The 25,352-nt window shown below is 42.6% G+C and overlaps 2 protein-coding genes across 4 annotated transcripts; one reads left to right on the forward strand and one right to left on the reverse strand.

The window, feature by feature from the left end:
- The first annotated feature begins 29 nt into the window (after positions 1 to 29).
- LOC118264680 (coiled-coil domain-containing protein 137) lies at positions 30 to 9,315 on the forward strand. 2 transcript variants are annotated; one of them, XM_035577269.2, is made up of 6 exons: positions 30 to 261; positions 5,962 to 6,113; positions 7,115 to 7,254; positions 7,942 to 8,127; positions 8,879 to 8,980; positions 9,133 to 9,315. In XM_035577269.2, exons 1-6 carry the CDS (start codon positions 185 to 187, stop codon positions 9,298 to 9,300), a joined length of 825 nt encoding a protein of 274 aa, XP_035433162.2. In that variant the 5' UTR covers positions 30 to 184; the 3' UTR covers positions 9,301 to 9,315. The 2 variants fall into 2 exon arrangements, with proteins under 2 accessions (XP_035433162.2, XP_035433161.2); XM_035577268.2 differs by having other exon boundaries at positions 37 to 261; positions 5,962 to 6,125.
- Positions 9,316 to 14,443: 5,128 nt separating this feature from the next.
- On the reverse strand, positions 14,444 to 24,397 carry LOC118264092 (sodium-independent sulfate anion transporter). 2 transcript variants are annotated; one of them, XM_035576469.2, is made up of 10 exons: positions 24,173 to 24,397; positions 18,101 to 18,183; positions 17,854 to 17,956; positions 17,260 to 17,782; positions 16,652 to 16,832; positions 16,548 to 16,565; positions 16,094 to 16,423; positions 15,881 to 16,021; positions 15,621 to 15,766; positions 14,444 to 15,543 (listed from the first exon to the last, which is right to left on the reverse strand). In XM_035576469.2, the coding sequence occupies exons 2-10, from the start codon at positions 18,180 to 18,182 to the stop codon at positions 15,169 to 15,171; spliced, it is 1,899 nt and encodes a 632-aa protein (XP_035432362.2). In that variant the 5' UTR covers position 18,183; positions 24,173 to 24,397; the 3' UTR covers positions 14,444 to 15,168. The 2 variants fall into 2 exon arrangements, with proteins under 2 accessions (XP_035432362.2, XP_035432364.2); XM_035576471.2 differs by lacking the exon at positions 16,548 to 16,565 and having other exon boundaries at positions 24,173 to 24,393.
- Positions 24,398 to 25,352: the final 955 nt, after the last annotated feature.

Genomic DNA, 25,352 nt, shown 5'->3' on the forward strand with positions numbered 1-25,352 from the left:
CAGTGGTAGTAAAATAAATAACATTGACATCTCCTCGAGTAAACACATAGCTGTCAAGTGTCAAAAGTGTCAATAGTGTCATAATAAAAATATATTCAGTAAGTCAGTAACAGTATAAAGATAAACACTAAACAGTTTGTTGGGAATTACCTCGTTTAGTCGACCGTCGTTTCTCAATCCAAAGATGGGACGTAAAATACCGGCTAAGAAGCATCGTGGTGTGAAAGATCCTTTAGTGCAACAAGCCAGACGCTTAGAAGGGTATGCGGTGTCATAATATTATTTATTAGGTACTTGCTTTTTAAATGATTAAACTAAACACTATCAAAATATAACCTCAAAGTGGCAAGTTTAGCCCCTAGACCATCTCTAGAGCTAAGAGGAATATAAAATTTGATAAATATTAAAATTCTATCATAGATACCACTCGAATGTATTGCGTGATCATTATCATGGTCGAGATTTATAACATGCCTTTTAATGCGTGACACGCCACTCTCTATTTTTCAACACGCAGTCCCATTCTACAAACAGGTTGATAGTTCTTCACATTTTAATGGGTTTCTAAGCACTTATAACCTATCTACACCCTTTCACTTATAATATCATTGGCCAGGGCCTATTTGTTTTGTCACAGTGCACAATAACATTGTGGCATGTCCTTTTTGTACTTGCTTAATGGGTTTCACAATGGCAAGTATGCCTTAACTTTTTCACAGGCATGTAAAAAAAGTACCAAGTAAAATAAAATGCGCCCAACGCAAAGATAAAAATGGGGTTGTTTCCTAAAGGACATCAGCAAGTCCTTCTTTGGCTTCGACAGACAAAAATGAAGAACTGTGGGTTTTTCAAGGACTAACCTTAGTATTCCACCCTGTGTAATTAGTTTTGACTGAACAAAGGAGATATTCCCCTTCCCTCCGGACCTCTGAGCAGTTCAGACGCATTTTTAGTAATTTACACCTTATTTTTATTTGTAAAAACATAAATTCATTCACTTAAATTCAGTGCAAATATTAGGAGCGCATATTTACCAGAAGCTTACTTAACTGACTACGTGTGACACGATTCGGATTCGTTTGTGTGCTGCAACGGATAAAACACAAGCAAGTTGTGAGTGAAGGATCCCCTTATATTTTTTTACCGGAGGTCAACTTATATCAGACGGAAAGCAGTTTTGTTCAATTCTGTCGATTGCCACCAGAATAAGCTGACCCCTGCCGCATTAAGTTGCTTTTTGCCTCTTCAATCTACTGGCAGCCTAGTACTTTTTTCGAACATGCCGATCAACCGTTCTCCGCCGCCTCAGTCGACAACGTCTAAGAAGTCTGCTGCAACATTGCCTGTCTCAAACGAGCAGGCGCTAGCTACACCACTTAGTTCATCTGAACCTAACTTAAGCAGCGATACTCATTCACCAGAATCCTTGCCAAATATTACTTTTAGAAATACCAACTTAACCCATTTTATGTCTGAGATGCGGAAAATGTTTCACGAATTTAAGCAACAACAGGACGAGAAATATGATAAATTGTTTTCCGTTGTAAATGACATACGTGATTCCTTGGAATTCCTATCTAAACAACATGAGGATCTGAAATTAGAAGTAAAGGTTCTTGAAACGGAACGTGAAGGGAATTTGAAATATATAAATGAACTTGAAAGAAAGCTTGACAGTGTGGAGCAAAGCGCACGATCTACTTGTGTTGAGATACGTAATGTTCCATGTTGTAAATCTGAAACGAAGTCCTTACTGTTGAATACTATCATAGAAACTGGTAAATTACTGAACCTTACAATTCAGCCGAGAGACGTCAAAGATGTATTTCGGATAAAAGCAAAGGACCCAGCAGTCAAGCCAATTATAGTAGATTTTACCTCAGTGTTGCTTAAGGAAGATTTTCTGCAAAAATTTCGTAACCATATTAAAAATAACTTCAAACTGACAACTGAACACCTTAAAATAAGTGGCCCTGCAAATCGTATCTATATATCAGAAAATTTGTCAGCCAAGAATAAAAGACTCTTCTTCCTAGCTAGGGATGCAGCTAAAACCAACCAGTTTGAATTCTGCTGGGTCTCACATGGGAGGATTTTTGTTCGCGAAAGACCTGGTAGTCCCCACTTACAGGTGAAGAACGAGTCAGACTTAGCAAGGATTACGAAAACAGCGTGACTAGTCATTATGATAGCAAAAGACGTCGCTGAATATCTAGCTCTTATATCATTTTTTCTATATTTCTTGCATGATTACCCTAGATTTTTTATTCATTATAAAAATTCATTCAAATTATTCTTTGTTGCCACTCAAACTACACACTTCACACTCTACAGCCATTTCACACATCATCCACTTTATCCTACTCATACAATCCACTACCTTTATGTTACAAATACTCAGTCAGTTAAGTTGTTCGCGTATTCTAACACACTTTATAAGCGATATTTCATAAAAGACACTAGAAAGCCGTTTATTGCTTTCGTAAATAATGTAACTTATGTCCCATTTTTCTTTCCCCTGTTGTTTTTTAATATTCTGTGGAATGGATGACTTAACTTCTATAACAAGCGAAGTCGAAAATGTTTCTGTATCTAACTGCTACATGTGCTCACCGGAAATAAGTGGAAGATTTTTTAATAGTGCATTGCATGATTTTAAAGTTTTTCATACTAATATACGTAGTCTAAATTGTAATTTCAATAACCTATTAGTATACTTGAGTAGACTAACACACTTGCCTGATATTCTAGTTTTAAGTGAATGCTGGTTAAGTAAATGTCAAATAATTCCCTCTATAAAAGGCTTCACCTCTTACTCTTCATCATTTAAAAGTCAAAATGATGGTGTGGTTGTCTACATAAGCGACTGTTTAAATGTTATTGTTGACCAACCCATACTTAACGATGCTAACTGTTTAGTACTCAAGCTAAATGGTCACTCGGCCTTTGTCGCCGTATATCGGTCCCCGTCTAAAAGAGATTTGACACAGTTTTTAAATGGGCTCGATCTTTTGTTATCAAGCCTGTCACAATACAAAACAGTAGCCGTAATTGGCGATCTTAATATAAATATTATACCCAATTGCACTGATTCCTATGCTGATGAATACCTGACACTTTTGGCTTCTCATGCAATGCTCCCTGCTCATATCTTTCCAACGAGACTTTCAAACTGCCTGGATCATGTGATCCTTCGCTCCCATACCACTGCCACCACTCTTGTGCTTGACTCACTCATTACGGACCATTCACCAATTGTTATTTACTGTAACCTAAATATTAAAACGAATGCTCATAAACAGACTATTAATAAGATAGATTTCCCCGCGGTTGTCGAATGTATTAAAAAAACAAATTTTGCGTCAATTTTAGAATCTCAAGATCCGGACTCAGCTGCGAAATACTTCGTGTCAACTATGTCCTCTGTCATAAAATCTCACTCCCATGTCTCAATCATACCTAGTAAAAAACGTATTATTAAGCCGTGGATTACTCCTGGCCTTCTGAGATGTATACGACACCGTGACAAATTGTTTCGTGCGTTTAAAAAAAACCCGGATAACGAATCATATAAGTTGGTTTTCCACCGTTATCGCAACTTTTGTAACAACCTTTTAAAAAAGTTAGACGGGAATATGAACGCGCTGAGTTTCAGAGGGTTAGGAGTGATCCTAAAGATACGTGGCGGCTTATAAAACAAATCGCAAACCTTAATCAGAGCAGCACAACGGCTTCGGAACTATTAAATTGCTGTGAAAATCCCTCTAAATCGGTGGATAGCGCGAATAACTATTTTTCCAACATAGGCAGACTATTAGCGGATAAAATTCAACAAACAGACTTCTACAAGAACCTTGCCTCAAATAAGCATCCCATTTCTTCCCACTCTCCACCTCTGCATTCAATGACGTTGCTGGAAGTTGACAATACTGAGCTAGAAAACATTATTCTGGGTCTCAAAGAGAAAAGTTCTGCTGGTCTTGATGGTATTACTTCTGCTATTGTGAAAGCTACGAGACATACAATTATACCAATCCTTGTCCATATTTTTAACTTATGCCTGTCTACAGGCACCTTTCCTATTGTTTTTAAAACTGCGGTTGTTCATCCTATCTACAAAGCTGGAGACAGAGACAGTGTCACAAACTATAGACCAATCTCAATACTCTCCACACTTTCAAAAATTTTTGAAAAAGTAATTAATATTAGACTTACTAAATACCTCGACAAATTTCAGATCTTAGCACCAAATCAGTTCGGCTTTAGACGTGGTAAATCTACAGATGATGCTGTCTTGGAACTTACCGACACAATTGTAGACAATTTCGAAAAGAAACATAAAACTATTGGTATATTTTTAGATCTCTCTAAGGCTTTTGACACTGTCTCTGTCCCCATGCTTCTTTCAAAGCTAAATAACATAGGCATTCGCGGTACTGCATATGATTTGTTTTGTAGCTACCTGACGGGCCGCAAACAGTCCCTTAAGATAGGAAACTTCATAAGTGGCGAGGAATCTCTTACTTTTGGAGTACCACAGGGCAGTGTACTGGGCCCAACCCTATTCCTCATATATGTGAATGAGCTGTGTCAGTTAAACATACCGAACTGCAAAATTATTACTTATGCAGATGACACAGCTCTAATAATTCACGGTGTTGATTGGAGTGGGGTTCAAACAAACTCAGAACTGGCCCTAAATTCGGTAACGAAATGGTTAACCAAAAATCTCTTAACCCTAAATACTAGTAAAACGAAATTCATTTTATTTTCTCCAAATAGCTCTAGTCAGCCAGCAACTCCTTTTGTGATCCGCGCCCACACTTGTTCTACCTCTACGTCAAACACAAGCTGTGACTGTCCTAAAATTGATAGTACTCAGACTGTTAAATACTTGGGTATTTTAGTGGATAGTCATCTTAAATGGAAACAGCAAATTGATGCCACAGTTACACGACTGAGGAAGCTTATTTATATTTTTAAGAAACTTAGATCCGTAGTTGATTTTGACAGCTTAATTAAAATATACTTCTCGCTGGCTCAGTCGGTGTTAGGTTATTGCCTTGTTGTATGGGGAGGAACTCATAAAACGACCATGCTACGAGTTGAACGCGGACAGCGTGCTATACTTAAGGTTCTGGCGAAGAAACCGATACGATACCCAACAAAGGCTCTGTATTCTCTATGTCAGGTTCTCACTGTAAGACAATTATTTGTACTTCAAGCCATACTTCGTAAACATTGCCAGCTTGCCTATGATCCTAGTATCTTCAGTACAAAACGCCGGTCTGATAGGGTATGTGGCATAGCAGTTCGCAGAACTGAAGCGGCACGCCGACACTTTAAACACATTAGCTGCAAAATATATAATAGAATAAATAAGGAAATAAATATCTATTCATTAACTAGAAATAAACTCAAAATCAAATTAAATATGTGGCTAAAACAATTAAATTATAACGAAACAGAAGAACTAGTGGAATTGTAACTCACACACATCCTTACACATACACTAACATTCACATAATACACACACACACACATTCAGATGAATGTGTTACATACACAAATTATACAAGTACACATACACACAACCACTCATCTAATCACACAAAGACTTAATATACTTACATTAGATTCTTTTTAAATTGTTAATTAGACTAAAAAAATTCCGCATCTTTGGTTTTTGTTACTGGTACAATTTATTTTCTTACCTGGAAAGGGGCGCTGATAACTGCGACACAGTTTGATACTATTGCTGTTATCATCGTTTCAACTTGTTTGTTTTTGTATGTTTTTCTTGTTTCAAATAAAGAATTTTTAATTTTTTTTTTTTTTTTAATTTTTTATTATATATTTTACTTAGTAGGCAAGAAATCCTTTTAATATTTTGTGCCCACTCTTATAACAGATTGTGAGTATAAAATGTTTTTAAAATGAGGTTATATTTACTATTTTTAGGTTAAAGGGCAAAATAAATGCTCCACCAAAGGATCCTGATGAACAGCCAGTGCCCAAATCACTGACAAGACTTTTTGCATTTCAGGAGAAAAAAACAGAAAAAAATATTACAAAGAAAAATAAGATTAACAATCAGATAAAAAATAATAAAGGTAATATAATAGGTTAGTATCCTACATTTATTTCAATCTTGCATTGGTAGATCATTTTGAAACATCATGTGATGTAATGATTTTCTTCATTTTATAGATTAACTAGCGGACCCGACAGACATTGTCCTGTCTACACGTCTTTAATTTGAAAATTTTAAACTTTTTTTAATAAGCTAAAACTTTCTGGACCTTTTTGCTGAAAATTGTTATTCAAATGTTATGACAATATCTAACGTCATTAATATTTGACACTGCGATGGTAGCGCCGTCTGTCGGATCCAATGTAAAACATTCCAAAATCAACAACTACTGATAAATTAAAAATTAATCAAAAAATCATTGTCCAGCTGACAAAATTGTGAATCTAAACCATTCTCAGATCCCCTTGAACACACACAAAAAATTTCATCAAAATCGGTCCACTCGTTTAAGAGAAGTTCAGTGACATACACACTTACAGAAGAATTATATATATAAAGATATGACATAACAACCTCCCACTTCTAAACTTATCTCTGTTTTCTATGTAATATGAGTTTTAAAAATATATAACGTCAGGCCCGTCTCCCATGGGGCTAGGCAGAAACTTTTATATAATAGTTTTTATTATATTGAACTACTCTGAATGAACTGAAGCTTGTGTGTATGTGTATTTAAATTATAATTCTTCTGTCTTATTTTTATAAAATCACGGAAAATATCACGAAACAAAGCAACGACACGTTCACATTTTTTCGAATCCATTTTAACGGGATAATACACCACTATAGTTATGAAAATTTATGAGTGAAAATGCGAACACATTTTATTTAATGTCGTCCATAACGAGCGATGCCATTTCGATGGGATCGAAACCTACCAACGACAAGTACCAATGTGGATTTTTCCGAGTATGTAGGTACTTTCATTTACGTATATGACTAACTACGTGAATATTTAGTATTCGCATACAAATAAGTATCAAATGAAAAGTATGATGAAGTAACGGAGTGTGTGGCCAGGCGGCAGAGCGAGCGGTGCGAGCCCCAACCCCGTGTCTCGGCTGCGCAAGCTGCCCGGGGAGTCCGGCAGGGAGTTCTCACTCCGCATCAACAGCGCTGTGAAGGCTCTGCACAACCCGGTTGAGGACCTACACTACCCTGTACGTTACCAATCAATGTAATACCAGCTCCGCTACTAATAACATTATTTTTACTTCTATTGCAGTCCTCTTCATATTTTTAAGCTTCCTGCGAAGCAATCACCCTAGCTAAAGAAGAGGTAGAGCACGTGAGGGAACGATCCTCCTCACGCCCTATCCGCCGCCATGCGGAAAATAAATTACTCGTATCCGACCGAAGCTTCAGCTTTGGCGCGCCACCTTCAAGTAGAAAATCATCGGCCGAAGGCGGTGGCCATTTCCGATTAATTGGCTTCAGACAAAAATATACCTTCGGTCGGACACTATAAAATACTTCATGAAAAATATGAATATAAACGCAGTATCCAATAAAAAAAAAAAAATTAAACAAATTCAACATGATAGTTACTAATTTTTTTTTACTTTATTTCAAAGTGGTCTAGTATGTGCACATATACGCCATTATTTGTAGGAGATACAAATTTGATGTGAGAATTTTCGGTGTAGCCGGTATCATTGTGCGCCGTGTAAACCACAAGCCGCACGCAAGAAATTTTGAAACTCCATTTTTGTTGTTATTGTTTGGCGAAGTTCCATCTAGACATAATTATATACATACTTAAATAATCAAAGAGTTCGACAATATTAGAAGTAGAATTGTTCTTGTTTCAATATTGTGTTTTCCTCATAAATCAATTAAATTTCCAGCGAGACTTTGAAGCAGAAGATGAGAAAGGGCTACAAATGAGTGAATACCGCGAGCGTCGCGCACGGAAGCGTCGCAAGGCGGCGCTGGCGTCGCGCGGCGCCCCCTCCCCGGCAGCCGAGCCGCGCCTCTCCAGGACACAGAAACTCGCACTCAAGAAAAAAGCTAAAAAGTCAAAAGCCATTCAGGTTCGTATCCTTAAGCTTGCACCACGCCTTTTATATGGTATTTTTTTTGTCTATATTTTTGCTTATTGTTAACCTGAATTGTGGTTCAGTAATATAGAATAATAAATTCTGAGCCAACTGCGTCAACTCGAAAAGAATGTAATTTGTTTTACCAAGTTTTCTGAATAAAAGGTTCACCTTACTTATACTATGATAATTATTTCATAATTAATTCATATGAATTCCATAAAATAAACTAAGTAATATTTTTTTTCTACCTTTTCGATGCCAATATGGCAAATCTTACGCAAAATGCAAATCCAGACTACCTGACTGTTACTGAGAAGTTTCTGATGGAAAAACCCAATAACACTTTGTCCGACTCGGGAATCACACCCAGGACTTCTTGCTCAGTAGTCACGCTAGCGATCACTAGACCAACGAGGCAGTGTAAATATGGCGTATTATTAGTCTTAAATAATAAAAATATCAAATAACACGACGACGCGGCGATTGTCGCGCTGCTACTCAGTAGCAAACGTCGTCAAACATTTACGTGAGTAAGCCGATCATAATAATTAATTTAGTATGTCTCACGAAAGTTACAATAAAATAAAAATATCAAGACCGTTTAAGTAGCGTGTAGTGAGTGTTAGCAGCCCTTGATTTTATAATTTGCCGCCTTTTTTGGTCAGCTTTCGTTGTCTGGGTAAAGTATGTAACTATGTTCCGCACACTGTCGTTGACTTGTCCCGGCCACTGTCTGCCGCAGGCCGGCAGCGAGCGGCGGGAGGTGGAGTACGAGCGCGTGTCGTTCGGCGAGGTGTCGCACGCGCCGCCCGCGCTGCACTTCAAGGCCGCCGGCGCCCCGCGGGTCTGTACTCACTCGCGCAGCGAATATATTACTTCTTAATATATGCCTTCATTTGAACATTGATATTAATCATTTTTTACGTGCTTATATTTTGGAATGTCGTGTGCTAGTTTAAAATGAAATATTAATGTAATATGCAATGTGTGCCGCAGCCGGGCCGCCGCCAACTACTGCTGAGCTCGCTGCTGGGCCCCGGGGCCCCGGCGGCGGGCGCCCAGGCCGCAGCCGGCGCCCGGGCCCCGGCCGACGCCGAGCGCGCGCGACTGCAGGCCGTGGCCGCGTACCGAGCACTCAAAGCGAACAAACACAAAAATAAATAAACTTCGTCAACAGAACCTCGCCGAGTTTTCTTTCAGCTTTGTTTTGACCCCGATTCAAAAAGGTGGGTTTTATAATTATTATGGTACAGTCTGTCCCACATTCTGACATTACTTAGCTTTTTTTTATTATATAATATAAATTAATCTCCACGCACTCGAGTCCGTGCCCTTGTTATACAAATATACAATTCGTTATAATTTACAAAAACTAGAACTTATTACAAAAAGTATTACATGCTACAACAACCACAAATATTAGGGCGCGTTCACATATAACGTCCGTTTTACAGGTCCGTTTAAGCGTGTGTGTTATTAGCGTATATAGTTGTATGAGCCAGTACACACATAATACAGTATAGCGGATCCAGTATACTGATCGGTTTATCGGATCGAACTGCGCCAGGCTTGGCACGGGGTGTAATGGATCCTGTAAAAATAAACGTTCTATGTGAACTCGCCCTGAATCACCTCCAGTAGCTACGGATCTGTTAAAAAGGATCCTATAAATGCTGTGTGAATACTATCTCCAGTAGCGACGGATTCGTTAAAACGGATCCTGTTAAAACGGACGTTATATGTGAACGCGCCCTTACTATACAACTATTCATATACAATACATAAGATCCTATTACATTACTTGCATTACACTGGACCTGCAGGATCAACCCACCAGCACGGTGAGGGAGCCGACCTGCTCCAGCAGAAGGCGGGTGCCTTCTGCTCACGAGCATGACTTGTGGGCCAGCAATCGGTCCGATCGACCATTATGTAGGGAACGGAGCGACCCAGCCCACATCGCCACCGACTGTACAGCATTTAGGAATACATGACGTCTCCGCTCACGCGGCAGTAAGCCGATTCCAGCAGTGCCAGTGCAATTTGTCATCAATCTTATAAATAGAGTTACATCTACAATAATTATTATTACAGATTTTACTCAATATATATAAACATAAATATAATTAATAATTTTATAATTATTACGTTGATTTGCAACAAACACACACAAAGTAGTTATGTTAATATCACACTCACTATTATTATTATGAGTTATTACACTCACTATGAGTGTAATAACATAATATTAAGGCAGTTTCAATAAACACGGTAACGTCATCGTCCCAGCAACACAACTCAAGCCTAAAACGAACTCTCCCCACCCAAAAGAGCGCCGATAACCGTCGCGTCCCTATTCTTGATTGCCATTTTAAGGTTATAGTCCAGGATTCCCCGCTCACTCTCACCCAACGCTCGTCTGATAATTTTGCTGATCGCGTCGTCACTGACATCCGTGTAGTAAACACAGCTGTCAGTGTGACGAGATACAGCTACGACGGCATGCGGTACGCTGTCGTGTATCCGCTGTTTCCTCTGCGCTGTGTTCACAACTACCGCTGCCGCGCACGACAGCCCCTGGGCCTCGTGCACCGTGAGTACGCGAACCCGCACCTGAACTGTATCCCTGGTTTTTAGGGACTCCTTTTCTGCCTGGGTATATACTAGGTATAACGTGTTCGGTGAAGTCCTTAGCTTTAAAACCGTGTCCCGATAACGATGTTCCAAACTGTTTTTCTTTAATCTAAATCTTTTCAGGGGCTTTTATCAAAGACATATCAGCCCCATCGTATTCATTTTACATTACTTGTCTATTTCAATTTCATTACTGTAAAGTGCCATAATCGTCAAATATGGTACAGATAAGATGGATTGTATAATGCCTACATCAAATTTATTTATTTTAAAATCCTTCACGAATAACTCACGTTCTACTCCGTTCCGAGCACACTCCGTCAGCAAATGTTGGACATCCTCGATGTTACCACATACTGGACAGTTAGGAGAATCAGCCTATTTCATAGCAAATGCAAATTTTGCCGTTGAATAGTGTCCGGACCGGAGTCTTATGTCAATCTAACATAGTTTCCAAATTGTTTAACTCGAAATCTTATGATAAATAATAATTTATTTGACAGACAAAGCAAGAGACATCCCAATAAGGCAGTTGTCCCACCAACGGCGAGTGAACGACTAACTATCGGCTATTTTCTCGCTCAAGAAACGTACAATAGATATACTTTCCGTGTAAACAAAAGAGATGCATATACAAATAGTTGATCGCTGACTGTTCACACTGCCGGCGAGTGCTCGCTTCACTTGTTTGTTTTTGTTTTCACTCGTTTTCACTCGTTTCTAGTTCTAGCTCTACTCGTTACTCGTTCATCGTTGCCGGTGGGACAACTGCCTAAGGGATTGCAACCCGGTACGACTCTCAATCCGGCTGGAATTACAACAATCGGGCCGGATCCGACCGGATTGGCAGCATGCGGCATACCTAGCCTGGGCCATAGCTCGAACGCACAAAGCACCAGATGAGCGTGAGTTGAAGAAGGCATACAATAACGATAAAGCTGCCAAGTCCAGCTGGAAAACGATTCGAAGAGCTCGATTCGACCATGTAAGCCGAGTTGGGGCCAAACTAGCTTCTTACCCAGCCCAGCAAAGCTTTTTGGGCCCGGACTAAATCAGTCGAGTCAAACTTCGGTTGTTTCTCACTTCTTTCACCATTGAAACGTGACTTCCACTATTGAGCAGTGTGAGCAAGAGATCAGCTCACACTGCTGAGGAGAAGGCGAACCTTTTCGCAAATCTCTTCGCAGAAAATTTGCGTCTACAAACCTCGGGTGAAACACCAACAACAACAGTGCCGCGTTGCGATGCTACAATGAATGACATCCGCATTCACCAGAAAGAGGTACTGAACTCAGGGACTTAGACGTCCGGGTGTCGGCATGCACGGACCACCCGGAGGACACGGTGTCCTCACGGTGACCTCTCGCATCCGGCTCTGGTTCAGGCCATGATGCGGTGCGAGGGGGAATGGGACGCCGTCTCCTCCTTCTGCGAAGCAGTCATGCTAGCTAAGGAGGAGGTGTTCCAAAAATAAAATTTCCAAAAATAAGGCAGTCGTGCCGATCTTAATAACTATCGGCTTATTTCGGTCACCTCCATAATTTGCAAAGTTATGGAGCGTGTTCTTAATGGGAGGATACTGAGCTTCCTTCATACAGGTTTCCTGCAAGTCTTTGTACCTAGCTTGCTGACTTTTTGAGGGAGCGATTGTAGCGTAGTCATAGGTGGCTGCACCTCAGATCAATTGGCTACTGATGCCGGTGTACCTCAAGGGGCCGTACTTTCTGCAACTTCCTTTTGCTGCACATCAACGATCTTTTCGATATTTTGTAGCTTAATTTCTAGAAATAAGTCTGCCATTTGACGTCAAAATCTTATGACGTCATAATAGAGTATTTCATATAAAGTTCATAGAAAATATCGTTTTTGACGTTTCGAAAAAAGTATTGAATTTGACTAGTAGGAAACATACCTATTGAGGCGTTGAGGATGGATATGGTTGAGCGTGTGAACTAATCTCTCGTTGCTCAGCCAAATGGGGCGACGAGAACCTCGTAAAGTTCAACGCCTACACAATCCAGGTTTGTCTTTTCTCCGCCAAAAAGCTTCAACCCTCACTGACCAGATGGCATCCAATTTATTCTACCCGTTGCATGTATCCATTTTTTTAGGGTTCCGTAGCCAAATGGCAAAAAACGGAACCCTTATAGATTCGTCATGTCTGTCCGTCCGTCCGTATGTCACAGCCATTTATTTCCGAAACTATTGGGCCTACATAGTTGAAACTTTGTGTGTTGATGTATTTTGGTAACCGCTATTCGAATTTTGAATAAAAATTAATAAATTTAAAAATTAAAGGGGGCACTCCATACATGGAAATTTAAAAAAAAAAAATTTTTTCGGCTAACATATCCGTGATGGGTGTCTATGGATAGGTTTTTAAAAAAGACATTAAGGTTCCTAAAACCATTTTTCGTCAAAATTAACCGTTTGAAAGTTAGACGCTTCCAAAGTGGAAAAATGAGTGTTCGTCCCCCCTCTAACTTTTAAAATAAGAGAGTGAGAAAACTGAAAAAATATATGCTGTAGATTTCAATAGAAACTAACAACGAAAATTGGTTTGAACCACATATCATTATTAGTTTCTAAGAAATAAAACATTTTCAAAAACCGCAAATATAACTTTGTCGTTCATACAAACACTATGTAAAACCAAGTTATTTTATAACTTTTATATTATGTCATCTACTTGCTGTTACGGAACCCTTCATGGGCGAGTCCGACTCGCACTTGGTCGGTTTTTAGCATACCTAATCTAGAAAACCTGTAAATAAATATTTTCAATGTAAAATAGGAATCTAACAGGTAATTCATGTATCATATATCTATCGATATCGATATAAATACCAATAAAATCTATACCGACTCGTCACTTATTGAGTAGCGGACAACTGTCTAGAATTAAATAGTGTTCAGGCGTAGCCGAACTCGGATGGAGTGGAATTTATGTTTTCTTCCATTTTTAGCATATTCTCTTCCATTTCCAATAGGTTTCATTCTACTATAATTTTTTACTACTTTTTACTAGATGTTTAGAGAGTCGCTGGTCTACTGGTTCCCGTAGTAATTTTGTTGCGTCACACTTCCTCTGTTTGTATTTCAGGGTTAATATACATTCACAGGTACTTCTAGTGTCTGCGCATTTAGCATTAAAATAGTGAAGTGGGCTCTTACGCACGAAGGGTTCCGGTCCATTCGTTCATTTATTAATTTAAGCAATAAACTGCATTTAAATCAAGTTTGTTACAGTGACAATAGAAATAACAATCTGTCCAGTAACTATTTAACTATCACGATTCTTAGGCACAGCCTGGTGACAGATAGACGAACCAACGAATAGTGAAAAGATAGATGGAATAATTGGGTCCATATATAAGACAAAGCGGCTTAGGTACATTTGAAACGAAACCTTAAAATAATAGTATAAACTTAAATTTTCAAACATAGGAGTGAGAAGAATCACCTTTAACATTATGATGGCAACTTGTGTTTAGTCTGTTCGATTTGCTTGTCACTGTACTGGGGAGCAGCTTTCCTGCAGCGACGACGGTAATGTTGCGTGCGACGGGAGACTGGAATACTCCGGTTCGTGGTTGACGAGCCATCGCAGTATTGCAGGGAACCTTCCAGCTGTGAGGTTGGTGGATGGGTTGATGTGGAATGAAACGACAACTGTTGCTATACTCTTACAGAGTTTATTGAACTTGTTCTTAGAACGGTGACTGAATAAATTCATTAAATCTTTCGCGGCACAACAACCATCACATTCATACAGTAAATCACAATCGTTAAATAAATGTTCATATTATTAAGACATAATATTATTTAAATTAATTTTATTATCTCCAAAATAGATTTATTACTTAACGTATTAGTAGAGGATCACAAAATAACGGATAAACCTACACGAACCGCGAGCAGAGCGGTGCCGTGTAAATATCTCTGACCGGCGCGCCTGCTGCGGGGCCAGTTAAAGCTTGCTTTTAACCCTTAACGATAAAGTAATTACAGTATCCTAACTTGTACTTCATTTCCTACAAAATAAATAGATCGACGCTTATTCCTACGCATAACTATCACTCTTTGTTACTCTTTAGTCTCTACTCGTAAAATGTTGATAATTTAGTTGAAAGTCTGCCTAGCTCTCAAGGGGAAAGCATGAGCGACACATGCACACCACATAATACGAAGGGATCACAGCTCGCACAGCCATAAGCTCTCAGACTCTACGTCTACCAGTAACCTATCCGACTAAATATTATGTACACAAGATCATTTTACATCGTCGCGCTCGTACGACGATGGCTCTCAGGCTCGCTCGGAAGGGAACGTATATACACTCTGCAACTACAGTATACATATAATAAGGTCTCGTCTTAACTAAATATCACACTGGAGCTAGGCGGGCGCCAGCGCGGGCGCCAGCTTGGCCGGCTCGAGGCGCTCGTCCGCCGCCAGCAGGCGGTCCAGCTCGTCGTCCTCGTAGAAGACCACGAAGTGCTCGGGCTTGGCCACGGCCTCGAAGATGGAGCACACGGACGGCTTCACGTTGTAGAAGTACAGCGGCTGGCGGCGCGCGTGGAAGTCGCCCGTCAGCTGCTCGATGCTCTTGGCGGCCGTGTAGTCGGCGCTGTAGATGTGCGTGCACTCGATCACCACGGGCACGGAGCTGGACGCCGCGTGCTTGGTCACCAGGCGCCGCACGTAGTCCACGGACGGGAACATCAGGCAGCGGTCCGGCGTGATCATCAGGTACTCCACGCCGCGCTCCGTCTGCAACACGCCACCGTCACTACCGGCACTACCGCCACTACCGCCGCCACCCGCCGCCCGCCGGCGCGCGTACTTACCTTCAGCATCTCCACGGACAGCTTGGGCCGCGCGGCGTGGTACAGAATGAAGATGATGTTGACGATGACGCCGGTGAGGATGCCCAGCTCTATGGGCAGTGTCAGGCACAGCACGAACGTTCCCACTCCAGGGATGAGGTCCAGCTCTGAAAGCGACGCGTCCGTTAGTAAGCAATGCGGTATATTTATGTTTCGAGGCCGTGAACCGACGGCATGGTCCTGCTGTCAGTTGCTGCGGTGACGTATACTGGAGTACTCACTCTTGGCTCGCCACATCGGCTTGATCACGTTGTACTCTACCATGAACAATATGGCAGATACGATGACGGCTGCCAACGCCGCCTTCGGGATGTATTCGAAGTACTGAGTGAAGAATTGCAACGCCAGAATGACCATCACGCCTGTGGATACAGAAAGTGCTGTTCAGTAAAGTAGTCTCTCGAGTGCGACACACGAGTTTGCGCGATGCTCACCGGTGTACAGGCCGTTGAGGGTGGTCTTCACGCCGGAGCCGTTGGAGACCACGGAGCGCGCCAGGGACCCACCGCCCGGGTACGCCTGCATGAAGGAGTTGGCGATGCTGGCCACGCCGAGCGCGATCATCTCCTGCGTGGCGTCGATAGTGCGGCCGTCGGAGAACGCCTTGCAGATCGCGATGTCTTCGAGCAACACGATGAGCGGGATGACGAGCAGGCCCGAGCCCATCTCCGACACCATGTCCAGGAAGTCGGCCGTCGAGTTGTCGGCGCGGACGTAGCTGAAGGGCGGCAGCTGCGGGCTCGGCACGCCGGACGGGATGGCACCTGCACACAACACGCTCGTTACATGCCGCGCCCCGGCCGGCCCGCGCTCGCCGACTGATGCTAGCTACTCTACGTGAACTTGAAGGGTGACATGTGTGAACATTGCTATTACTACGCTACTAACCGCTGCGACTATTCTCGGCTGCCGTTTGCATAAAAACAGAAAGAAAATGTTTAAGTCTGTACTGCACAATACATTGTGAAGAGAAGTTAGTGCAAGATACGTACCCATGAGGCGCACGGGAGGCTGTCCGTAGGTGGCCACGAACCAGTAGCCCAGCAGGCCGGTGGCCACCACCACGATGGCGTTGCGGCACGTGCTCACCATCCACAGACACTTGGTTATCACTTTTTGTTTTGTGCTCGGGCCATCCTCAGACTTGGCACCCAGTTTTATCATACCGATTTTCTATAAAATACAGGTTCTTGTCAAACAAAAGTATCGAAAAACAATTTCCACATTGCACAAGAGTAATTTCTGTTTGTATGTCACATCTGCGTATTATCTTGCCCCAGCAGTGTTATTTACACATATAAATGTATGCTAGGATTGTTCATGATATATACTACTTTAGAGAGAGAGACTAACAAGGATACACCTAAGTACCTACTAACATGATGCCGTGATATGCGCGGTTAATGTTTCTTTACCATTTTAGGCATGTGTTATACATACAAGGAAGGTAGGGAGGTTTATATAAACTTCCTCTTCCTCCTGAATCACTTTTAGTACCTAACATCCAAATTCATTGCGGTTTAAAAATCTAAGCATACATAGGGACAGATAGAAAAAGCGACTTGACTTAGCGTAATACTATGTAGTGATGAGTACTCACCCTCATGATAAGCAGCAGCGCGATACAGGAGAAGCCGAGCACGGGGTCCCAAAGCGACGCGGCGTGCAGGTTGCGGAATATTGAGATCCACTGCTGCAGGAACGTCGTGCCGCTCACCGAGATCGCGAAAAGGTCCTTGACTTGCGAGGTGGCGATCATGAGCGCCACGGCCGAGGTGAAGCCCGAGGACACCGGGCCCGACACGAAGTTGATGAGGAACCCGAGGCCCAGCACGCCCATCAGCAGCTCCACCAGCCCGGCCAGGAAGGCGAGCAGCACGGCCTTCTCCACCACGCCGCCCGCCACCTGGTACGTGAGCAGCGACGCGATGGCCGTGGGCCCGGCGGGCACGGCGCGGCAGCCGCCCAGCACGATGTACACGAAGCAGCCGAGGAACGAGCCGTACAGCCCGTACTGCGGCGGCAGCCCGGCGATGTTCGAGTACGCCAGCGACTGCGGGATCACCGTCAGCCCCACGGTGATGCCCGCGATCAGGTCGCCCACTGCCTTCTCCGCGTTGTACCTGCGCAACACGAGGGGTCAGACGAACGCCCGGTTCGCACCTGTCGCACGTCGCGGGGCACTTATACTCACTGCGGCAACCACGACGTGACGGGCAGTCGCTTGTGCAGCGTTTTGCGATTGAAGCGTCGCCGCAACGCAGCGCGCCATCCGCACCGCGCCTCGGTGTCGGTCACTGGTGACATAAAGCATACTTGATCTCATGCACCACATGCACTCATGTAGGAATATAGCCACGAATTCGTCGTGGATCTTATATAGAATAGAAAGAGAAACACAGTGATATGTCAGTCGGTCGGTCAGCAAGGCTGGTACTCACGGATGTAGTCGTTGCTGGCGTGCTTGTCGTCGGGCGGCGGCAGCGAGCCGGACGACGCGTTGTGCTTGCGGCGCGGGATCATTCTGAAACACGAGCGCACGCTTTGTGGATCTCTTCGATGACTGGCATTTGTAAACACACACACACTTCATATTTAGTATTTACATTCACTTTATGAAGTATCTGGAATCAATTGATGATATCGATTTTTTGATCGTCAAACGCCTGTTACCTACTCAACGGGGATTAAAAGGTTATTATTGACATAAAATACGTTAATTGGCTACCAAACTTGTTAACCACGGAGCACGCTGGATGGCGATTGTAAACAAACCAAATATGTCATGTCAGGACTGATGTATTCAGTTTCATTATCATTTCGTTCTTTCATTTACTAGAAAACAATTTCAAGGTTGTTAACTAGACTCTCTTGAATCATTGCTTACCTAATTAAGACTCTTTTGAAACAAAAAATGAACAAAATACGACAGGCCTGCTCTATTTTTATTAGCTGCAAGTGTGACGTTAGATTTTTTATTAAACTAGTAACTTTATTTTCGGCGTAGTGTTAATGGAAGTAGCGCGAATAATGAGTTAGTTAATTGCCTGTACCGGGCTCGTGACAGCGGCGTTAGACACGCTGCCTGCTGCCGCTCACTGGCCCGACGTGAGCGCCGCCGTGTCTGGCTCGCTAGACGTTGTGCGTTATTGTCTGGTTTACCTACTGCAGACCACTGTGTCATAAACTTTGTCTTAACTAGGAACCTACTGCGGAATTTCCTCCGAGTGCAAGGACGATGCGCTCCATTCCTTACCGATATTAGTTAATACATTTTAGTTAGTTATGCAATATAGTGATACTTCGTGTACAAGTTATGTAGATACATAAAATATAGAAATGTAAAATAAGTTAAAACTTAGATTAGATACAACGGTTTTTAAAATACGAGGAAAATACTATCAGTATTTTCCGTCCGTGTATGTAAATAACACAATAGAATATTAATGGAGCAGACAGCGTCCAGCCGCCCGCCGCCACCGCCCACCTTTACAGAATGAATTACAGCACCAGCTACTTAGAACGTCATATTGTTGTCAGTGCAGTTTGAGGTTCGAATATGTTAATTAATAGAAGAAATTATTGTATTATTGTGTTGCGGGGTTCTCAGCAAAAACATTGGACGTGATGATCGACACACGTAGTGCACGGTCTAGTGCTCCCTGGCTGGTCGTCAGCTGTGCTGTGCCCGATAGATCTAAGGGCGGTAATAACTACACGAAACGATCGACATCGGTAGATATTGATCGATTGGTGTGGTAGCTTTAATTGTTCCACGGGTAGCGGTCGACTATCCAATCGATCGGTTGCCGGTCGATGGTACCGATCTCGACGTTATCAGGCGTCGTCGTCGACTGACAATCGATCGATTGGTCTGGTAGAAACTATTGATCGACTTCGACTTATCCATTCTAGCATCGATCGATCGAATGGTGTGGTGACACCTAACGGGGATATCCTTGGTCCAAGAACGGGAAGCCTTCTGTTAAGTACACCGAGGTCGAAGTTTTACTACTGGATCATTCTAAAACTATTTGCTTTGGACAGTCCATTTATCGACCATTTAGCCTGTATAGGCTATAAAACATCATGCTGCAGTGATTAGGAGTCGACTAGCAGGTGAAACTGCGCGGGAGTAGATTATGATATAGTCATAGGATTGTTTAGGTTCGTCTTTATCCCGAATAGGGTGAATGGTATGAAATACTGGACATGTGCGGGTCGGGACTATCCCAGCAAAAATATAAGAGTTATAGTATCAGTGCCACCGGAGGCGCACACACGGGAGCAGGGTCGCGGGGCGCGCCAACACGTGGCGGCTGCGGGCGTGCCGGCGGGCCGCGCGACACGCCACGACACGCCACACGCGACACGCGACACGCCGCCACGGCACGTCAGCTCGAAACAGCTGCAATCGCAAGTCAGCTTTACCAAGAACTCCAGAAAGCAATCTAGGACATGTTCTATTCCTCTACAGAAACTAGGTATACCACCTGTACACATAATATTGTGCATGAAGCCGCTTTGTGTGCGCCGTGCCTCTGGGGTACCCCGACTTGGAAGGGCTAGGTCTCCAACTTACTTAGTTTTGGAAGTGGTATCAGGATAATCCTTCTCTCTTCAACCCCTCCCCTATCAATTTGTGTGGCCGAATAATTTAACCGAAACGAGTAAGTACTTACCTAATTAAATTAAAGAAATATTAAAAAATTCCATGTAAGTTGTAACCTAATAACGATACTTGCGATTGGTAAATGTGGATTTACCGATACTAAGTTTAATTGATAACCATGTATCAGTTACCGGTATTAGCTAAATAGCGTTTGTTTGTGAAATGTTAGAATGAATTTATCTAACATAACTTAAGAGATTTCGGTCAAATTCGTTTCTTACCAGAATATAATTATTCAGTTTCGTCAACTTTTGTCAAACGAAAGCTAAGCCAGTTGTCTTTCATTTAATTCGTTTATATGTAGCACAGCCTTCGTAAATATGCGGCCAGGACCTCGGTCTCGATAATTACGTAAGTAAATTGTTATCACTAAACTAAAGAAGGAAAAGAAAACAATTTCAGTTTGCAGCGCTGTTTATCCTCAACTGCCATTGCGATATTATTGAGAGGCGGAGTCGAGAGCACGTGCTCTTATCTGTGCAGCGCCGCCGCCGCGCCGACACCATGGCCGCATGGCACTGGTGGCAACATCATTCTGTGTGGCCTCGTATCCAGACTATTTACATTCAAATATATCACACACATTTGCTTTAATATGTATTTGTTACTTTGTACTTGTTGCATAGCGGAGTCCTAAGCGCGATCTTTCCAATGTACTTTTTGTATTGTATGTATCGCATTAGATTACAGAATTGTATCAACAAGTAAGGTACAGCTGGAACTAGACATTCTATAAGTCCTGTAAGCCTGCCATATTTTCCTTTCTACATAATATTATCATTGATACACCGTCTAGTGTCTATATCTTCATCACGTCACATCAACAGCATATTAAGTAATGCTGACCCATCTCGCACGGAGAAGGTAATCACCACGCTTGGTTAATGCGGGTTGGTGATTTCAAACTTATAAGCCCAGGTTTCCTCACGATGTTTTTCTTCAATGTGTCTAAATAATCTTAGAAAGTACATATAACTCGGAAGACGTCACATTGGTACTTGCCGTTGGTAGGTTTCGAACCCCACTTATGCATGAGAAGTGTGCGTCTTAAACCTCTGGGCCGCCACGACTATCTATACCTTATCTCACTATACTTAATATTATAAATGCGAATGTGTGTATGTTCGTTACTCAATTACGTCAAAACGACTCAAGGGTGGGTGAAGCGAGAGGGAATATCAGACTGACTATAAACCACCCCGTTCCTAGTCGTTGCTCTTCGAGCCGAAGCCTCGGCAGCCTTTATAGATTCGTCATGTCTATCTGTCTGTCACAGCCATTTATTTCCGAAACTGTTGGGCCAACAAGGGGCATTCCATAAAAGGAACTGATTAAAAAAAAAACTGCAAACTTTTCCGTGATTGGTCCATACCAACGGTCATCCCATGATGAATAGGACTTTAAGACTTTAAGGTTCCTAAAACAATTTTTCGTCAAAATCAATCGTTTGAAACATAGTACGTACTCCAAAGTGGAAAAATGAGTCTCCCCCCTTTCTTTTCATTTTTTAAATAAGAGAGTGAGAAAAGTAAAAAAAAATATATGCTGTAGATTTCAATGGAAACTTTCAACGAAAATTGATTTGAACGAGATATCATTATTAGTTTTTAGGAAATAATACATTTTCAAAAAACGAAAATATAACTTTGTCGTTCATACAAACACTATGTAAAACCAAGTTATTTTATAACTTTTATATTATGGCATCTACGACGGCGGCGACTCGCACTTGGCCGGTTTTATCCCATGGGAACGCGGGCGAAGCCGTTGGCAGAAGCTAGTCCATTAAAAATGAAATCGCGTATGGCGTAATTCCCGCAGTACTGGGCAAAACGGATAACCACTTCAAGTTTAAAGTGGTTGCTATTGTTGGGACAAAGTTTGTGTGTGAGATAATATGCGAACGTTTACCGGGAACATCTGGCGACGGGTTCCAGCAACACCCGCACCGACACGTAGCTCAAAGCAACACGTGTTGCGAGGGGCGCGAGGACAGGAATGGGTCATTATCATCTATTAATGGGCGTGCTTTGCTAACGATATTGTTAATAGGTAATTACGTACTAACGGTGAAGAGTATGACGACAGCCTAATTTTATGAATTTCAAGTAGCTAGGTAAGATACCTAATTAATAAGATGTAGGGACGACAATGCAAACACATAATTTCTGGTTTTGATGTGCTCAGTATTAGATGCCTACAATACTGAATTGTTGGCACGATTAGTAGTTAGACAGCAGTACACAACTACACACTGCACCAACACATACAATGTAACACTGCTTCGGGAAAATCTCAGTAATAACGGTGCTAGTCCACCAGAGATGGTCCACCAATCATATTCATTAGTACACATAGCTTAGCCCTAGTGGAAACCGGCTCAGCTAAGCTACGTTTTTTAAATAGTATAGTTATAGTTCGTCGCACAGCTACTTTGCGGCGGCGCATCTTCAAATTCAAAGTCAAAGCTTTATTTCAATTAATTTCAATAAATAGCAAATTTATTTCAATTAATCCTAAATAAGGCGCTTTTGAAACGTCAAATTGACCGTCAGTATGTCTGTCAGTGAAGCTAGGCGCTCGTTCCTTCATAGCTCATCTTACTCGCACAGCTACATAGCTTAGTAGGTATAAGTGGAAACGGTCATATCTTTTCAAAGATTAGCTATCACATCTTAATAGCATAGCCACATAACGCACGTCTAGTGGAAAAGCATCCTAACACTTTGTTCAACCTCGGAATCAAACCCGAGACCTGTTGTCTCTTTGTATGTACGTGTAACTACATTCTCGTGTATAGTTTGTTCAGTTTGACAGTCCGTTTAATAATGGAGTACTCAAGTAGCTGTGTACTACTACTACTTATTTCGACCGAGCCAGTGGCCAGTGAGTGTCGGTGTCTCAAACCGATATTGGAGTCGTTGCATGTTCAACAGTAGACCGTACTTATTTGTGAATAATGTAACATCTAGTAAATGAACATTAGTATAATATAAGGCCATTACTTTCATAATTGGTAATAAATAATCTATTTTCACCGTAACCGTAATGTAACGTAAGTATTGGTAGTGTCGCGCTATACGCGAGTACCGCCGGTACGCGAGTAACGCCTCTCCCTATCAACTCGCTTGTTGCATTGTTAGGTTATCATGTAATGTAGTGTGATGGTTAGAGTCCCACCTGCTCCATAGTGCTGGAGCTGCTGTAGCTCCGAGTGCTCAGTCTTGTTACGAGCTCCCGTACACGAGTATTGTATGGCCGAGTCACTGACAGTGACGAACTATGGGTTCAAAATATCGGGAAATGTTTGTTTACAACGAGCAGCACTGGTAGCACTGACGCTGCGAGATCGACGTCAAGCCGAGAGCTGCGCGTGAAAGTAATGCCGAGGAATTTGTAAGCCAATCCTATCCACTCTCACGCAATGCAATAACTACTAAACGTAGGATATGGTACAGCCGGGACGTACTGGCACTGGCGGCGACCTGTACCGCACGAGACCCGGCGATACCTACTAAGTATTAGCTACGACGTCGTTACTTTGTGTTGTTGTACCTTCAAGTCAAGATTGCAACAATTAACTATACGAGCATAATTAAAAGAAAAAAATGCGACTAACGTGTAGTGACTCACTATAATCCAAGAATTTATTATTTTTTTTGTTGTTTTTGTGTAAAAATAAAATTGTAACGTCACCGATCCAAGTGCATAACAATGCAAGGGTGGTCGGAAGGGCTTGCAAGGGTGCGGCACAAACCAGTTGTAAAGTGCAGCGGCGACTACCTGAGCGAGTCGTTGGGCCTGCGGGACCCCGGTGTGGAAGAAAGTTGTGAAGACTCACTTGTGAAGGTGTTCGCCGGAGTCCGGAGCGGGACGTTGCGGGCAGTGCGAGCGGTGCGACAGGCGGTGTCAGGTGCGCATGGAGCGGGCGCGGGCGTGCGGCGGGGGTGGCGGCGGGCCTGCCGTGGTGTCGGCGAGCGGGGCGCGCGTGGGGGCGAGTGGTCTGCGGCGCGGTCGGAGCGCGACTGGCGGCGCGGCGGCGGCGCGCGCGGACTCCATGTGCCGCGCCCGCAGCCCGCAGCCCGCCTGCCGCGCCGCGCGCCACATGCGCGCCGGAGGCTGCGCGCCACCCCGCCGCGCCCTCGCCCCCCGCCTGACATTGTAAACATTGAGCTCCCGGCTCCTGGCTCCTATACAATACATGCTTGTAATGGCTTGTATCAATGTCATTATTGCCGCTCTCGAAGCTTGTGCCACTTGACGTCACATATCTCTCGCAATAAACAAAGTGTCCAGTTTCAGTAACAATTACATACCTACCTACTTGTACGCGAACTGGCTCTGCGAACCGTCTGCAAAGCCTACAATACTATTACCTTACTACGTTTCCTACGTGGCAAGTGTCTTCACAATTCCAGGAGTAGGTATACGTACCGTAGCAGGTAATACATAACATAATATGTAATGTAGGCACTAAATAAAACATAGTGTAGTTAGTGATCTCACACGCCCTTATAATATTGCATTCGTTACTGTCTGATCTGCATATCTACTATGTAGGTACCCACTATCTGTAAAGTGAGATTAGGCACACAAACACATCTCACAAACAAGTGTATTATTGAACGTTATCACGAGCAGGCGAGCGTCGCGCCGTCATTCACAACGTGTGATCCTAATCCTAAGACATCATTGACGAGATAAGCACAGCTGCAGAGCATAATGCGCAGTGAGCGGTGACCTTCGTAGTTACCGCTGCAACCGCTGCCAGCTCCAGGCACAGCTACAGCTGTTGGCTGAAACGGAATAAATGTATACACTTTCAAATTATGATTGTTTAATTCCACTAGTAGGTACGTATACAGCATGGAGATCAGTAGATCACGCATATGATTTAAATGTAACTACATGTAGTACTCGTCCACAGAAACATAATACAACTAAACATTTCAACGAAAACCGAAAACAAAAAAATGATATTTTCAAACAAAATACATAATGAAATTAATCAAGTAGGTATT

The sequence above is a fragment of the Spodoptera frugiperda genome, chromosome 26, assembly GCF_023101765.2.
Source record: "Spodoptera frugiperda isolate SF20-4 chromosome 26, AGI-APGP_CSIRO_Sfru_2.0, whole genome shotgun sequence".
In the NCBI taxonomy this organism is placed as follows: Eukaryota; Metazoa; Arthropoda; class Insecta; order Lepidoptera; family Noctuidae; genus Spodoptera; species Spodoptera frugiperda.

Bases quoted from the DNA above. Each gene is read 5' to 3' on its own strand.
- LOC118264092 (XM_035576469.2), bottom strand. From the start codon at position 18,182: ATGATCCCGCGCCGCAAGCACAACGCGTCGTCCGGCTCGCTGCCGCCG. The intron at 16,833-17,259 runs GTGAGTACTCAT...TGTATTTTATAG, and splicing joins CGCTGCTGCTTATCATGAGG to AAAATCGGTATGATAAAACT. The intron at 16,022-16,093 runs GTGAGCATCGCG...CTGTATCCACAG, and splicing joins CCTCAACGGCCTGTACACCG to GCGTGATGGTCATTCTGGCG.
- LOC118264680 (XM_035577268.2), top strand. From the start codon at position 185: ATGGGACGTAAAATACCGGCTAAGAAGCATCGTGGTGTGAAAGATCCT. The intron at 7,255-7,941 runs GTACGTTACCAA...TTAAATTTCCAG, and splicing joins TTGAGGACCTACACTACCCT to CGAGACTTTGAAGCAGAAGA. The intron at 8,128-8,878 runs GTTCGTATCCTT...TGTCTGCCGCAG, and splicing joins AAAAGTCAAAAGCCATTCAG to GCCGGCAGCGAGCGGCGGGA.